This window comes from Anser brachyrhynchus (assembly GCF_964034855.1).
Source record: "Anser brachyrhynchus genome assembly, chromosome: 1".
Classification (NCBI taxonomy): domain Eukaryota; kingdom Metazoa; phylum Chordata; class Aves; order Anseriformes; family Anatidae; genus Anser; species Anser brachyrhynchus.
Genome location: NC_137694.1, coordinates 159,233,722 through 159,249,871, shown reverse-complemented (window position 1 = coordinate 159,249,871; position 16,150 = coordinate 159,233,722). Strand labels below are relative to the sequence as shown.

General features: G+C 46.4%; 1 protein-coding gene across 1 annotated transcript in view; it reads left to right on the top strand.

The window, feature by feature from the left end:
• Positions 1 to 2,656: 2,656 nt before the first annotated feature.
• The window catches only part of GPC5 (glypican 5), a 765,123-nt gene continuing 751,629 nt past the window's right edge, over positions 2,657 to 16,150 (top strand). Inside the window, exons 1-2 of the mRNA XM_080577273.1 lie at positions 2,657 to 2,975; positions 4,788 to 15,613. Of these exons, the coding sequence (XP_080433399.1) occupies positions 15,601 to 15,613 (13 nt within the window). The 5' untranslated portion in view covers positions 2,657 to 2,975; positions 4,788 to 15,600. The remainder of the gene's footprint in view (positions 2,976 to 4,787; positions 15,614 to 16,150) is intronic.

Genomic DNA, 16,150 nt, shown 5'->3' with positions numbered 1-16,150 from the left:
TAACCTATTTTCTTTCTTTTAAGGGGTTACAAGTGCTTGGTAAATTAGTTTTTTCCAAAGATTTCTCATCAGCGTGTATTGCATAACATAAATATTGCCCATGATTTTGACTGACGTATAATGATTTATTCCATATTCTTTGTATTGATTAAAACAGAGAAAACCAGCTGCACTTACGGTGTCAGCCTTGGTTGTGAAAGAGCCGAGGTCTGTTCCTTACTGTGTCAGATTCTTCATCTGCAATGCGGGAACGGCAATTGCTATGCCACACTGTGTTGTGAGGGTAAATATTGTAATAAATGTGATGTGCTCAGCTGCTTTAGTAAAGAAAAGTAAGATGGGTAGCACTCCATAAAGGACAAAAAGATGAGTTAGTGCATGTTAAAGAAGAGTGACCTTAGGACCTTTGTATATGAGCTTTATCTGCAAGATGCAGAACAGTATTTACTGTTTAACACATATTTCAACTTTAAGGGAAAGTTGACTTTGATTTCTTCCTTTTAGGAGACCCATTTTAATGTAGTGGATTGTATTTCAAAGATACTTTCAAAGAAAGTTTTCAGTAGAATCCCCCAGAGCTCGGGAACACAGAATACTAGGACACGTGTGTTTTGCAGATAATCTATGTGCCCAGGGATTTTATGAACATCATTCCACTGATTTCAGTGGGATCCAGATTTTGTTCCCTGTGAACAACTACTTGGGCACATTTCTTTCTCTTCATTAGTGGCATGGTATGGTGGCAGTGACACAAAAACCTGGTTCCTGAATTCAGCACATCCCCTCTGTTGCCAATGATCAAAGTCACTGGGGGAAAAACAAAACAAAACATAACAAAGCCCTACACTTTTATTTGTTCTCACGCACACGTTTCACCAGTAAGGTATAATGAGTTTAGATGTAGAGCTTAGTGATATGGTTTAGTGGAGGACTTGTTAGTGTTAGGTCAGAGGTTGGACTACGTGATCTTGAAGGTCTCTTCCAACCTAGACGATTCTGTGATTGTGACTTTACTTTCCTTACCACTTCATTTACTTTATATTCTGAGATGATGCTTGCCCATCTTTGCAAAAGCTCTGTGGGATCTCTGGATATAAGATAAGGACTGAAATGTTACCTGTTTCCACCAGCAAGAATATTGCCACCAACTTTAGTAAGGCCTGGATTTCATCCAAAGCAGCAGGAACAAAAATATGTTTATATGTGAATCTTATTACCTCTTGGTGGCCTTTTTGCCAAAAGTGAAACAGAAAACAAAAAGCAAGAAAAAAAAAGGCAAAAGAAGGAAACTGGAGTGTGGACGAACAGGGTTAAGGAGTGGGAAGAGCGTTTACATCTCAGTTGTGAGGGAGAGCCACATCAATAATACTAAAATATGATACAAAAACGACCATGTTTTATACTGTTGTGGTGTAAAAGAGCAGCTATGGCTTTCAACTGAAACGCTCCTTTATCAACTACAGCTTTGTAAAATAAATTTGTGTGTAGCAGCAAGTGTACATTTAAGCTAAAAGAAAAAAAGCCAAACTAAGGAGTGTGGGTGAAGAAAACTCAAGGTCTGCGCCCATGAGATTCAACACCACGTATAAATGCTAAAAAATACTACTGAACGTGCATCACTTTCTGAGGGCTCAAACACAGCAAAGCCATCTGAAAGATAACACTGTAGCTCTAATGAAATGCAGTGAGCAGTTTGGGAACCACGTGTGTTCTGCTCCGAACAGCCACCGAACAACACAGAGAACAAGCACACGTTTTTGTTTTTTTTTTTCTGATACATACTTCAGGTAACCAGCGTAACAGGTAAAAATAAATATATCCTAGTGGCTGCGGAAATCACTGTGGTGGGACGGCAGCAAACACAAACTCCAGGCACTTTGGGAAGGGCAAATTCTGGCTACCATTTTTGACGTTTTTTACTTGGAAGATAAAGCGATGTCCCCGGTTATATGCAGAGAAGGGACTGTGGAGATGTTGCTGGCCTTGTGCCGCGCAAAACACTCCAAATTTGAGGCACTTTCGCCCCTCAGAGCCGTGAGTTCAGTGCATCCTTGTGAAGCAGGCTCCTGCGTCACCCCGAGGCTCGGAGCTCGCCCAGCTGCCGCCGGCGCAGCGGGGGCAGGCGGGGAAGGGGCCGGCCGTGCCCCCCGCACCCACTTGTCACTTTTTTTGTCACTTTTTTTGTCACTTTCCCACCCGGGGCGCGCTGCCTGCGCCCCGTCCCCGCTCCTCAGGGCCTCGGCTCTGCGCGGGGGGAGCCCGCAGCAAATGGTGGCCGCGCTCCCCCGCATCCCCCCCACCCCCGGCGGCGGCGAGGACACCCCCACGCCCCCTCCCCACCGCCTGCACCCCCCGCACCGCACCGCACCGCACCCTTCCCCTCCCTCCTTTCCTCCCGCTCCCCTCCCCTTCCCCTTCCCCTTCCCCACCGCCTGCGCAGGCAGGATGCGCGCAGCGCCGCCATCCCGCAGCGGGAGCCGCGCATGGCGGGGCGCCGGGCACCGCGCTCCCCGCGGCGGCGGGCGGCAAAGTTTGTGCCGAGCCGTGCTGAGCCGGGCCGGGCCGGGCCGTACTAAGCCGGGCCGGGCCGGGCCGTGGTGCCGCCCGCCCGCCGTGCGGCTGGAGCGCGGCGGGGCGGGGGCGTGCTGGCGCTGGGGGTGGGGGGTGCTGCGGCCGGCGATTGGGCGGCGCGGCGCTCGGAAGCACTTTGTTTTCTATTCTAATGAGGGCGGAGCGGGGCTTGTGGATATTTACGTTGAGGCGGGAGCCGCCGCCCTTCATTCACCCACATGGTCCCCGAGCCCTGCCGCCGATGCCGGGACCGGGACCGGGACCGGGACCGGCCTTGGCGCCGCTTCCCCCCCGCCCCCCATCCGCCCCGCCGGGTAGCGGCGGCGCTGCCTCGCCTCGCCCCGCAGGGAGGAGGAGGAGGAGGAGGAGGGAAGATGGTGGCGGCCGCCGCCGCTCGCTCGCTGGTGAGTGTCGCTGCCGGGAGACCTGTTGTGAGCCGCCCGGCGGTGCGGGGGGCGGGCGGCGGCGCGGGGGGTGCCGCGGGCGGCTCGGGGCGGCCGGGGGGCGGCGGCAGCGGCGGCGGCAGGGGGGTGTGGGTGGGTGGGCGGCGAGGGGGGAGCGGGAGCAGGGCGCATGGCAGCGGCCGCCGCGGCGGCGGCGCCTCCCGAGCTCGCAGACGGGGCGGGAGGGGCCGGAATGAGGGAGATTTGAAAAGCGTGCGCGCCGCTCGCTGCCGCCGTGAGTCCCGGCGCCCCCCTCCTCTTCGCCCCCGCGGCCCTTCCCCATCTTTCTCCCCTTTCCCCTCGCCGCTGCGATCCGGGCCCGGGGCGAGCCGCCGGGCGGGCTCCGGGAGCGGCCGAGTCTCCCGGGGCGGGCGGCGCGGAGCGGAGCGCAGCACAATGGCAGCTGCTGGGGGCCGGGGGTGGGAGCTGGGCGGGGGGGGGGTGCCGGGGAGGGGGTGCTGCCCCCCGGGGGGCGGTTTTTTGGGGGGGGGTTGTGGGGCGGGAGGGAGCGGGGAGGAAGGCCCCGTCCGGGAAAGTTTGCGGCGTGCCCGGCTCGGCGCGGGGGGGAGCTGGCGGCAGCAGAACAAAGCAGCACATGGGGCAGAGGCCGCGGCGGCTCGGGGGCTCGGCTCGCCGCCCACGCCCAGCTCGGGGAACGGCGGCGGCGGTAAAAGAGGAGGAGGAGGAGGCGATGGAGGAGGAGAAGAGGGAGGGGTGTGCGCGGCCGTGGTGCCGCGGGGTGGGGGGGGGGGTGGGGGGGCTCTCGGGGAGTTCCCGGCTTTGTGCTCCGCCGCCCCCCGGGGGAGGGGGCGCGGGGCCCCGGGGAGGGGGCAGCGCCGCGGGCTGCGATCGCGTCCCGGGCCCCTCCGCGTGGGCTTTTGTTCGCGGAGGGGCGGGGGCGGCGGGCCCTCCTCTTCCTCCCCCTCTCCCTCTCCGGGCCGCGCGGGGCGGCGGCGGCGGCCTTTGGGGGGGGGGTTCGCGGGCGTGGGAGGGCGGCGGGGGGCTGCGGGCGGGGGGCTGCGGGCCGGGGCCCGGGCGAGGGCCGGCGGCTTCGTTACGAAATCGGCGCGGCGGCAGGCGCGGGGCCTCGGCGGCGCCATGTTGCTGGGGAGGGGGAGGAGGGAGGCGGGGGACATGGCGGCGGCTGCGTGCTGGGGCCGATTGTTCCCTCCTAGGCCCCGAGCCGCGTGTGGGCAGCGGCGGCCCGCGGGGACGGCTCCCCCCCGGCGCTCCGCGGCCCCCTCCCGGCCTGGGCGGCGCTGGGGGGGGCACCGGGCGGGCCCGGCCCCATCCCCGTCCCCTCCGCCGGGGCTGCGGGGCTCGGCGGGCCCGGGGGGGCGTCGCGCTGTAGCCGGGCTGTGACCTCCGCGCTGCCGCCGCCGCTGCCGGCGCCCCCTGGCGGCCTCGGTGCGCGCCGCCGGCCCTGTGTTCTCGGCACGAACACGTGCTGCGGCGGCAGGGCGGCGGGCCCGGCCGGGAAGGGGCCCGCCGAGCACGGCCACGCCGCCCCGCGCCCTGCCCGCGCTCCTCAGCGGGCCTCCAGCAGCGGTCTGAGCCCGGGGGAGCCCCCAACGGGAGGGGGGTGTGGGGGATGTGGGGGTGCTCGGGGAGGGTTTTGGGGGGGGGGGGTCTGGGGGTGTGGGGAGGGGCGGGGGGGGGGGTTCTGAGGTGCGCCGGGGACAGCCGAGCGTTTGGCGCCCTCGTGGCGGGCGGAGCGCGGGTGGGAGGCGGCGGTGTTGGGGAGCTCGGTGTGTGACTTTGTTCTCTGCTCAGCAGGCAGAAAGCAAGGCGCTCGGCGGTGGTTTCGCAGCGTGGACACGTGCGGCGGGAGGTAACGAGGATTGCTGGGGATGTTGAGGTAGAGGATTCGTTGAGAAAGTTGCTTTTCTTGCGGAAAATGGTAAGTATTTAGTTTTTACTATTTTTTTTTAATGTAGAGGGAGAGCCTGTGCGTCAGAGTCAAAGCCTGAGACTTTGGTGAAGAGCACTAAATTGCAAACATTTCCTTGGGTTTGGAGGCAGGTTCAGCAGCCCACAATTTCTCTCATTTAGAGGAGGATAATCCAAGTCTTTCGAGCACACGTTTTGAAGCAGCTGGATGGTGAGGAAGCTTTCAAAATGTTTGAATTCCATATCTGGGACTTTATTTTTTTGGGGAAAAGCTCATTCTGAAGTTGAGCAAAAGTTACAGTTCTATTGTAGGTTAAAACTATGATAGTAAGCTTGCTGCATGTATCAGGTAAGACAGGCTTTACATTGATGTAGTACACCATATTGAAGAAAAAATGTGCTTTCAAATTTTGCATATAGCACTCTCCTGCTTTGTAGTATCTCAAGTCTGTAGTAAGCAGCCATAACTTGGTTGTGGCTATTACATATTTGCATATAGAGCCATCATTAGAAACTTTTTCAGTTCAGGGTAGGCCAATCTAAATGCAGTGGGAGGAATTCTAGTTTGAGGCAAGGCGACTGTAGCAGTAAATGCTATATTCTGCCAGCAAAGTGAATAAGTAGAAAACATAGCGGAGTACCTGGCATGTGGTAGACAGGATGCTTTCTGGGCTTAAGAAGTCTGAGCTTAAGAGGTGTGAGCTGTTGAGTGTAACTTCTAAATGTCTAATTACCTAAATTGGGCATTAACTTTGTTTATATTTGTTTAATACTTGCTGGCCTTCTCCTTTTCTATTAAGGAGAATGCCCTTCCTACTTCAGATTGGTCTCTGAAAACTAATAGTTATTTTTACCTCCACAAGTTGGTGTTCTGAGAATGAGAATCATATGGGAGAAGTAGTTGACTCATTTTCACAATTGGGCTCTTCTGCTGTCATAGGCATTGATTTTTGGCTCTCGTGGTAATTCCGTGTGAGAGTCCTGGATGGGGTAATGCAGTGGTTCAGCTTTTTCTGAGGGAGGTCTTCAGCGCAGACAAAAAAAAAAATCCTGAATGTTTGTTTCAAAGCTTGGTTGTCAAAACTGTGATTCAAAATTTGATCAAATACTCACTTTGTTCTTTCTTTCAGCAGGTACAAAGTAGACGACGTATCTTGAATTACTAAAAGCGCTGGTTGCGTCAGAGTAATGTCAAAGTGCTTACAGTGCAGGTAGTGATATGTAGAACCTACTGCAGTGAAGGCACTTGTAGCATTATGTTGACAACTGCCTCGGGAGATCTTGCAGGACTTCAGAGATTGGAAAGGTACAGTGTGGTGGTGTCAAGTGCTTTTTGTACTAAGGTGCATCTAGTGCAGATAGTGAAGTAGATTAGCATCTACTGCCCTAAGTGCTCCTTCTGGCATAAGAAGTTATGTTTTCATCCAGTCACTCAGGTTAAGACTGTAGATGTTCCAGTAGTTTTCTGCTTTGCAGTCTTCTGTTAGTTTTGCATAGTTGCACTACAAGAAGAATGTAGTTGTGCAAATCTATGCAAAACTGATGGTGGCCTGTTATAATCTACATCAAGGAGTCTGAATGATTTCTGCTGATTGTGGGATATTTGGTGGCCTTTCTTACTTTTAACAGCAGTCTAGTGAATAACAGCTTGTGTAGCACTAAAGTGCTTATAGTGCAGGTAGTGTTCACTAATCTACTGCATTATAAGCACTTAAAGTACTGCTAGCTGTAGAACTACACATTCAGCATGTCTCGCAGTTTATTTGTTGTTTAATTGAACACTGTTCTCTGGTTAGTTTTGCAGGTTTGCATCCAGCTGTATGATACTCTGCTGTGCAAATCCATGCAAAACTGACTGTGGCAGTGACAAGTCAGTCAGTAAATGCGGACAAATTGTACCCCTTTCTACACAGGTTGGGATCAGTTGCAATGCTGTGTGTTTCTGTGGTATTGCACTTGTCCCGGCCTGTTGAGGTTGGTGGGGATAGAGGCTGAAACACTTCATAGCTTTAAGGAATTTCTCCCTCCTTCACTGATCCGGGAAACCTTAAAACCCTAAGTTTCTTCTTGAAAAAAGCGTTATGTAACTTTCTGTGTAACTAGACTTTCATTTTCTGTACCTGGCTTGTTTGTATGCATTGCATTTGTTGTTGATAATAAGTACTTGCTGAAGTCCTTGAGTGTGAGTTTTGTTTTTTTATTTAAAAAAGGCTGTTATGAGCTTTCTATTAAACTGAGGTGGATACTATTTTACATTTTCTTCTCCGTTAATTTGTTGGGAAGAAATGGGTTGTAAGCATCAAAAAATCCTGATGAAAATTTTTACTTGTTTGCTGTAAGCTTGTTTCTCAAAATCAAATTACATGAAGGATTCTTCAGCTTTCTTCTGTACTGCTTTTTATTATATCGAAACTGCATGTTCTAATGGGCTTTTAATTTTTGTTCTTCATCTGGAATTTGACAAGTTCAAGCGTAGTAAAGGAGGCTACAGGCAGGGCCTTAATCAAGCCTCACCTATGGAATCTTTAATACTAGTTAGGCGTCCACTTCTTGTGAAGTATCCACGGTGGTGGTGAGTCTAAGAAGTCAGTTCGCAGGCTTTGGAGTAATTCGCTTACGATAGGATGTATAGCAATGAAAGTAGAACATCTCTAGAGCTATTTGAAGAGCTCACCCATACCACTGCTTCAGGAAGACATAAGGCTGGTTGGGGAAGATTGGGTACCTGGCTTACTTATGAAGCATAAGTATAAAATCTGTAAGTGGAGCATTTGGCACATAGTTTTTTTGAATTGGCCACGTTAGTAAACTGCATTTCTTGCTCAAACATAAACGTTTTTCTTTTCTAAGACAGGCTTCCTGAGAAATAATGCTGTAAATTCAGACAAGTATCAAATTCGTTGCTTAAAGCTGCCAAATTATGCAAACTATATAGTCCTTTTAAAATACCTGTGCCTTAGAAAAAGGATATGTGGGTCAATGCTGCCCTTGCTTGCTGTTCTTACCTCAAATTAAAACAACATTAAATGCAATGTGTTGTTATTTCCAAGGCAGTGCTTTCCAGAGTCAGTCAACGTATATTGTGGTGCTGCATGGAATATTACTTCATTGTCTAGCAGAATGTTGAAGATAGAGGTGGATTTGGCATCTCGAAGTTTATTTCTGAAGTAGCCAAGCCAACTTAGTCTTTAACTACGTGCTACTCCCTTTCTGCCCCTCTTCCTCCTACTCCAAATTCCTTGGATAGGTTTCTTACACGTAACATTTTTTCCCAAGCTTAAAATTTTCGTTAGATTTACAGAAAAGAGGAAGCTTGTCTCAGTGAAGTCACCAGGTGAAGAAGGCAAGTGTCTCATGTCCTGCTTGCTGTTCAATAAGTTTTTTGCAGTAATTTTTTAGTACTAACAGGTTTATCTCCTTTTTTGAATTTGAAGTTAGCATTCTTAGAAGCTGAAATGCAGGAACTGTTTTAATACGTGGTGAAGGTTATACTGCCATTTAAGCATCCCATTTTTTTAACTTCTTGAAGATGCATCTTAGACAACAAAGCTTGTTAAAACGGAGCACTTACAGAAGCAGTTTTTATACCCATGGAGTCTGAAATCGTCCATTAGATTTGTTGGAGAGTACCTACCTGGTTTTAATACCTTTGTGTAAAAAAACAACTGTGTCGCAATTATTACTGTTCCCTTCATTTAATCCTTTAATTGCCCAGCCTTAAAAAAAAAAAAAGGCGCGCACAAAAATGTTGCAAGTCTGTGAGGAATAATTTTATAACTTACATAGTGTTTTAAAGACTTAGTTAGCTATGCTTTGTCAAGGGGTAATTATAACAATGCCTTTGTAACTGTAATAACAATGTTAGGTGCATGCTTTCAATACAGCTTTGTCTTACTAATTGTGAAATGTTACCAGAAGCTTATCCTGTGATTTTTATTTTTTTTGAGGAAAAACTTAAATCTACTCTGGGTTTCAACTCATTCCAACAGATCGGTAGTTTTCTGATGGCTATATAGTAAGTCACATCAAGTTCTGTAAATCATTTCTCACTTTTTTTATTGCTTAACTCCACAGAAGTAACTGTTATTCAATGTATGTTAGTTTCAGTGAAGAAGTTAAAATAGTTGAATAACAGTGGTAGTGTAAGAAATCATGCTGCTATGAGGTTCAACTGGCTTTAATAAACTAAGTTGAGAGCCCTGTCACTCTTCTTTCTGTAAAGTTTGACTGGAACGGTGTGGTTAGATAGTTGAAACAAGTGCCAGTTTAAAAAACCTGAGGAAATAACATTTGAAATACCAAAATAGGTATTTTCTGCAGATGTGTTCAGCTGTGTCTTGAAACACTCATGTGGATGGGAAGCTCCCATTTCTGCTGGTACAGGTAATCATTTTTTCAAGTAATCTCCTGGTACGAATTAGTTTGAGCCCTATATGCTGATGTAAGCTTGGCACTAATGAAGATAAGCCTGCAGAAATTCTTAGGAATTTTATAAAATGATTGTGTATTACGCAGGAAGACTGTAACTTAGTCTGTCTTGCTGAGCAAAAAAGTAAGAAATTCCAAGATCTATTAATTGCCTGGAGTTTCTAGCACAATCACAGTTAGCCTTATAAGGAAAACCTTGTCTGTTAATCATAGAAAACTTTTTTCTCTATACACTCCTAGTATCTGAAAGCATGATGGGAAATTATGCGGCTTTTTCACTGATTTGTCACTGGATGATACCGAAAAAACAGTTCTTTAGAACTGACTTTCTTGTGTTGACTTGCAAATATCAAAGCAACTAGTGAGATGACTGTCGGGAGCAGACATTTTGAGTAATAGCTAGTTCATAGTCATTAAATGAACATAAAAATAGAGGGGGACATCCCCTGCTGTGGCAGCATGGAGTTGTCTTTTCTGCATAGCTGACGTTATCATGAGAAACCTAACACGGCACTTGATGTTCTGTTTTTCACTAATTCTTGTCTTTGAAGTACATCACATCTCTTCCTGTAGTTTGTAAATGATGTCTTCAAGTCTCACTTCAGGACCCGAAGATTTCTTCAAATCAGGGTTTGTTTCTGCACCACCCCCTGTTACTAGAATTCATTCCTGCAGCTTTCTCCTTCATAAATGTTTGGGTTTAGTAGCTTCAGAATAATTGATGCAAATATTATTCACCATGTAAAATACATAAATGTTATTTGATAGAGGAGATAAAGCAGCTGATCATAAAGCAGTGGGCTTGCATCGTGTATTGGTTCTTTATCACAGCTTTGCTATGAAGTCTGCGCTTGTGTTCCTAAAAAGTCTTCATTTCTGGTCAGTGGCTTGCTTCATCAATTTATTTAGGATGAGGTTTAGGTAAGAAGGTACCGAAAAATACTAATCGTGTCTGAGGTTCTCTGTAGTCCACTTAGTACATACTTCTCTTACCTTGCTGATGAATTATCTGTTGAGTTTGTCTTCTACTTATGTGCAGCGATTTTAACAAGTATCTGTCTTGATTCAGTTGGTGTTGTGAACAGAAGAGTAGAGAATGATACCTGCTTACATGCATGAGAATTGTTGGTCTGGCATCACCGAGGCTGGAGATGAGTTCCCACCCTAGCATCATTTCATGTTGCCAGTTCTGAAGCTTCTGGTTCTAGAAGGTACTTCGGGACACAGAGGACAAACAGAAAATGTTGGCCAAGAAGGCCAGCAGCATCCTGGCTTGTATAAGAAGCAGTGTGGCCAGCAGGTCTAAGGAAGTGATTGTCCCCCTGTACTCGGCTCTGGTGAGGCCGCACCTCGAGTACTGTGTTCAGTTTTGGGCCCCTCGCTACAAGAAGGACATGGAGGTGCTCGAGAGAGTCCAGAGAAGGGCGACCAAGCTGGTGAGGGGTCTGGAGAACAAGTCTTACGAGGAGCGGCTGAGGGAGCTGGGCTTGTTCAGCCTGGAGAAGAGGAGGCTCAGGGGCGACCTCATCGCTCTCTACAGTTACCTTAAAGGAGGCTGTAGAGAGGTGGGGGTTGGTCTGTTCTCCCACGTGCCTGGTGACAGGATGAGGGGGAATGGGCTAAAGTTGTGCCAGGGGAGGTTTAGGTTGGATATTAGGAAGAACTTCTTTACTGAAAGGGTTGTTAGGCATTGGAATGGGCTGCCCAGGGAAGTGGTTGAGTCACCATCCCTGGAGGTCTTTAAGAGATGTTTAGATGTAGAGCTTAGTGATACGGTTTAGTGGAGGACTTGTTAGTGTTAGGACAGAGGTTGGACTGGGTGATCTTGGAGGTCTCTTCCAACCTAGACAATTCTGTGATTCTGTGAAATGTTGGGTAAATTGTGTGGGTTATGTTCTTTCAGCAGGATTTAATACAAGGATGTTAATACCCTCCAGCCAGGAATGCTACTGGCTGTAGGAAACTCAAATACTGGTCTGGTGAGTAGAAACTAAGAGTTGTAAAAGTGAATCTTCCCTCAGTTATTCTAAACTTTCCACCTTCCTAAGAAAAAAAGTGTTTAACTCTTACTGTTAAACAAAACTCATTTTCTGTAGCGTCCCAAAACAATTTAATGGGTGAACAGTTCTGTGAAATCAGTCTCCTTTCAGGCTCACCTGCTTCTCAGGGTGGGGTGTTTTTTCATTATCCTTAAATTGCTAGGGTGACATGACACATGGGTAATTTAAGTGTAAGTATCCAAATACAGAATGCTTGGTTACAGCCACATGCCGACTTCTTCAGGCTCTTTAGGAACTGAATCAGGTTCTATAAATATGTAGCAAACTGTGTAGACAGAGCCATAAAAGCAAATAGCTGTGATCTGGGTAGCCTTAAATATTTCCTTTCAGTTGAGGAGGTTAGCATTTCTGTTCATTACTGGAAAAAAATACCACTGATTTATTTCAACCATTGTAAATTAGATCAGGTTTAGGGATCCACTGAGGCTGAGGGAAGGCATCTCCATAGTTTGTTCTTAATGGCTCTTACCGAAAGCCATCTTAATGCATGGATTCTTGCACGAGGTTGGTGAACAGAGATAGCTGAGACTATTTTAACTGAAGAAATGTTCGTTTTGGAGATGCGTGCTCGGTGCATATCTGGGGTTCAGACTGGCTTTGACTGCTGCCAGCTCATTTAGCTGATCAGTGCTAGCTAGTGCATAGTCTGAGCCCTTACTGGTGTAATGTTGGAAAGTAAAGTTACTAAAGTATGTCTTTGCTGTCCTGAGTTTGGTTGAAGAGAGGTGTGTTACATGGAGCCCGACCTGCAGATAAGTGATGGCTGGTCATGTCCTATTTACAGTAGAAATACACAGGCCTGCTGGAAAAATGTGTGATACTGCCCTCCCTGGGAGATGGGAGGAGATCAAGGATGCCATTGAAGGGAGGGAAGATGAATACAAGAATGGACAGGGAAAAGAAAAAGGGACTATAAAGCTCAGTTAAAGCAGAAGGCTACTATAACTTGTGTTATTTAATAATTGGTATTTTCTATGCCTTCTGTGCTGCTGTGACTGACAAGAATGTTAGAACAACTGTCCTGCTGTGGGGCATGTCAGCAGTTTGGATAGAAATGGTCTGGATTTTAACAATGGATAAGACACCATGCAACAATAAGAAATCCTTTGGGTGGCATGTTATAGAATCTTTAAAAGGTTCCAGATACCCACATCTTTTAAGTGTGTTTATTACAGTTCCCTTCCCTGCTATAGAAGAAGTCTAGCTAGTTCCTGTTTAGTGTACTTTTCTAGGCACTTCTCTAGTTTTTTTTACTGTCCTCTCTGCAGAGCTGTAAAATATGAGCACTTAGGAAGTACTGAGTCACCGATTACTTGTGTTTTGGTATGTGCATCTCTTCTATTCCCCTCTCCTTCCCATTCCCGCATATACACAGTATGTTGGTGAAGGCCCATACTTTTTGTGGGAAATCAACCTTTACTCCAGTTTTCCAAGTATCCCTTTAATATTTTAAAGGCTATAAATACTTTGAAATAGAAAATATCTACACGGTAAACACTAAAGCTCTACAGGCCTTCCTATTTTTTTTCCTAAAGACTAAAAATGCTGCATCCCGAAAAGAGGTTTTTTCCAAATATCCCATTGTCTACAGTTAATTCTAGAAATCAGTGCTACTAGGTGGCTTATCAGATTTCTTCTATTAGTGCAGTAAAAATACTGAAACAAAACACTTAAAAACTTTCCATAAGCTAGCGTTTCACTATTAAAATACGAAGTGTGAACTAAAGTATAAAATAAAAGATAAAAGCATAGTTAAAGAGATAAGTGCCAGTGTCTATGATAAGCTCTGCTAATTGGTGGATAACCAACCTCTAGGTAAAAACTCCCAATTTCTTATCTAGCAAAAGCTTTTCAGTGAGAACATGCTCATTGAAACAGTAATTGGTGCCTAAATTGTTTTCAGTGAAATTTAGTATATATGAGATGCAGCTGCATATTTCTTTTACTTTAAATAGTTCCTGATACAACATAGGATAGTAAGCAAGGTACTACTCTGATTCTGAAATGTTTCATGTGCATCGGTATTCTTAGATAAAGCATGAAAGCAAGCTGTGAAATATGTATCTGTCTTGTCAAAATGCTGTTTCTATGCAAGTCATGGAAACTCCTCAAAATTGCGTGATGGTTACGTTCCTAAGGTCTGTGGCAGGAAATGGTCCCTCTTAGCACTCTGTGTTATGAAGTGCCTCCCTTTAAAACATTGCATAAAAATTCTGCAAGTTCTTACTGCAGTATAATATTGCACAGGGTGCTTAACTTCCATGAGTAAGTTTTGCCTCTCTGAACTATTGAGTTCCTAAGTTGGCTCCAGTCTGAAGGTTTTTAGCGTACCTTCTGTGTATCACCATCTATATGTTTCTTGTATTTTTCAGTTTCTTCTAGTAAGAATACAGCTCTGGTCCTGTAGAAACAGCTTGCTAGTGTTTCTGAAAGTGCTGGACTGGATTTCTGTGCAGGTGACTATGCTCTAGGAACTAGCTAGGTGTTAGAAAGCTCAAATGTGCTTACTGACATACTTGCAAGAATACATGTAGAGAGAATTTTAGAGTTGTCCTGAGCAACAAACATAACAGAGGCGTTTGGAGTACTATCAACAGTCAGCCTGTGAGCTTGTAAACACTCCTGACTCTGTGGCAGACTGGGACTGGAGGTAGTAAAAACAAACAAACAAGCCCAACCCTCTAATTCTGTTGGTGTGCTTTAATATCTGTGTGTCTGGAGGAGTAGAGAAGTGGTTCTTTCCTGTTCTCCCAACTCACGTATCTCCATCTGCAGAAAACCCAGTGATCCGAGGTGAGATCAACTGGTCAAACTATGAATACATCCTACTGGTCAGTGTTCGAGAGGGTGCTTCAGCAGGATAGTGAAAGCAGGTTCTGCTCAGTGAGACTGCATGAGCAATCTGTAACAGGGGTTATCCACGCAGATGGGTGCAAACAAAAGCGAGTGTGTTCTTTGTCTGACCAGGCCTGAGTCAGCTCCTCTTTGAAGCTGAGTTTTGAGTTAAGATGTTTCTTTTTACCTCTATTTCCCAGCAACTTGTGTCTAAGGATTGTACTGATGGCTTTGACAACAGATGTTCACTTGTTAGTGTCTACTGTTAATGTTATTTTTGTCCTTTTTTTAAGGTCTATATTAAAATTTAACCAATAAAGCACCCAGTCAGTTGAAAGAGATGCTTATACGTGGACTCCCTTGTGATTTGGAGGAGAAATACATTTTTTCATACCACATTTGTGTGAATAAAACATTTCTAAACATGAGAGAAGGTTGAGATGGATGGAGGTTAAAAGTCTTCCCTAGAGTAGGGGAGGGGAGAAAGATCATTAGTGGAATAGAAGTCTGCGTGCTGGGGAGGTTTAAACTTCTTTCAAGAAAGCGCTGAGACAGACTGCTTGGTGAGAAACAGTTTTGGAACTCTGGATCTCCACAATGCTGTAGAGGTGTATGTTGAAAGCCTAGTTTCATTAAAAGTGACCTCTAACTCTATTTTTCTTTGTTACTTTTTGGTTTTGGTGCAGGGAGGTGGGAGGTGTGACAAAAGCCTTCAGAGCTTTGTATGCCAGATCAGTGGACTATTCTTAATTCTTCCTTAATGTCACATCTTAACATAGGTATTGAATGTGCCCAAAGTATTTAGACTTTCCAAAAGTATCCAGTCCTGCTCTGGTGATGTATTACATGTGGAGGCTTTGTGTTTTTATTTCTTTTAAGAGGGTAAAAATTTAGAGTAATAAATTTTTGAACTGGGCTAATGAATAAGTGAAGATTTTTTTCTTGTGACATGAATCAGTTGTACTTTCTTGGATACTGAGAGTCTTGCAGGTCACTACTTCAAATTGGCTTCCGTGAATTAAAAAAAATAAGTTTTTTCCTTATGAGAGTGGAAAATAATGGTTAAAAAGGATTCACAGCCCTAGAGAATTGATACTGTCCTGGATTCCAACTGAAGATGGCTGTGATTCTATCTTCTATTAAGACTACCTCTTTCTATCTAGTCTTAAGGCTGTTTCCAGGCAGTGTAGCTAGCTCAGTATACCAGGAGGTAACCCTTACACTGACTGGATGTTTCTCTGGGTTGCTTTCACGTAGCGGTTGTCAGAAAAGCACGTCTGGACACAACCTGGAATCTGGGCTAGACCATTCACCTACCAGTATAATTCTCACCCAAACTGGAGCAGCACCACTGGCCTTGACAGACAAACCTCATGCCTCTGACATGTAAGTGGTCCCCTGGGGAAATAGCGTGTGGGAACTGCAAACAGAAGTGTATGCAGAGGTACTCGGTTCGGTACTGATGGTTGGGTGACACGGTGCGTAATGGAGCCACATGGAGTTAATCAGTTAATCTGAAAATCATGAAAATAATCTGCTCCGTCAGTGTATATATGTAGTTTCACTTCATGTGCATCTCCAGTACTGAATTAAAGAGTTCAAAGTCTGGAATATATAGTGATTTGTAGGCCTGTATCCCGTTGGGGGATAAGGAAGCTATAGCAAATTTCACCTACTTCTACAAGTCTGCAGATTAATAGGACATTTAAATTAGGTTACATTTTGGCTTATGTTGTAAAAGAAGCATGGGGAGCCAAGAGGATGTAAGCGTAGTCTTGCAGGCATTGCAGAAACAAAACTTTCTAGCATTTGAGAAATTTAAGGGATATGCTTTATTCATAAAACATATGAACTGCTCGTCTTAAGTTCTGTTGGTGATAAACAAAGTCTTCTATAGCCTGTAAGGGGCTTGGAAAATCTGCC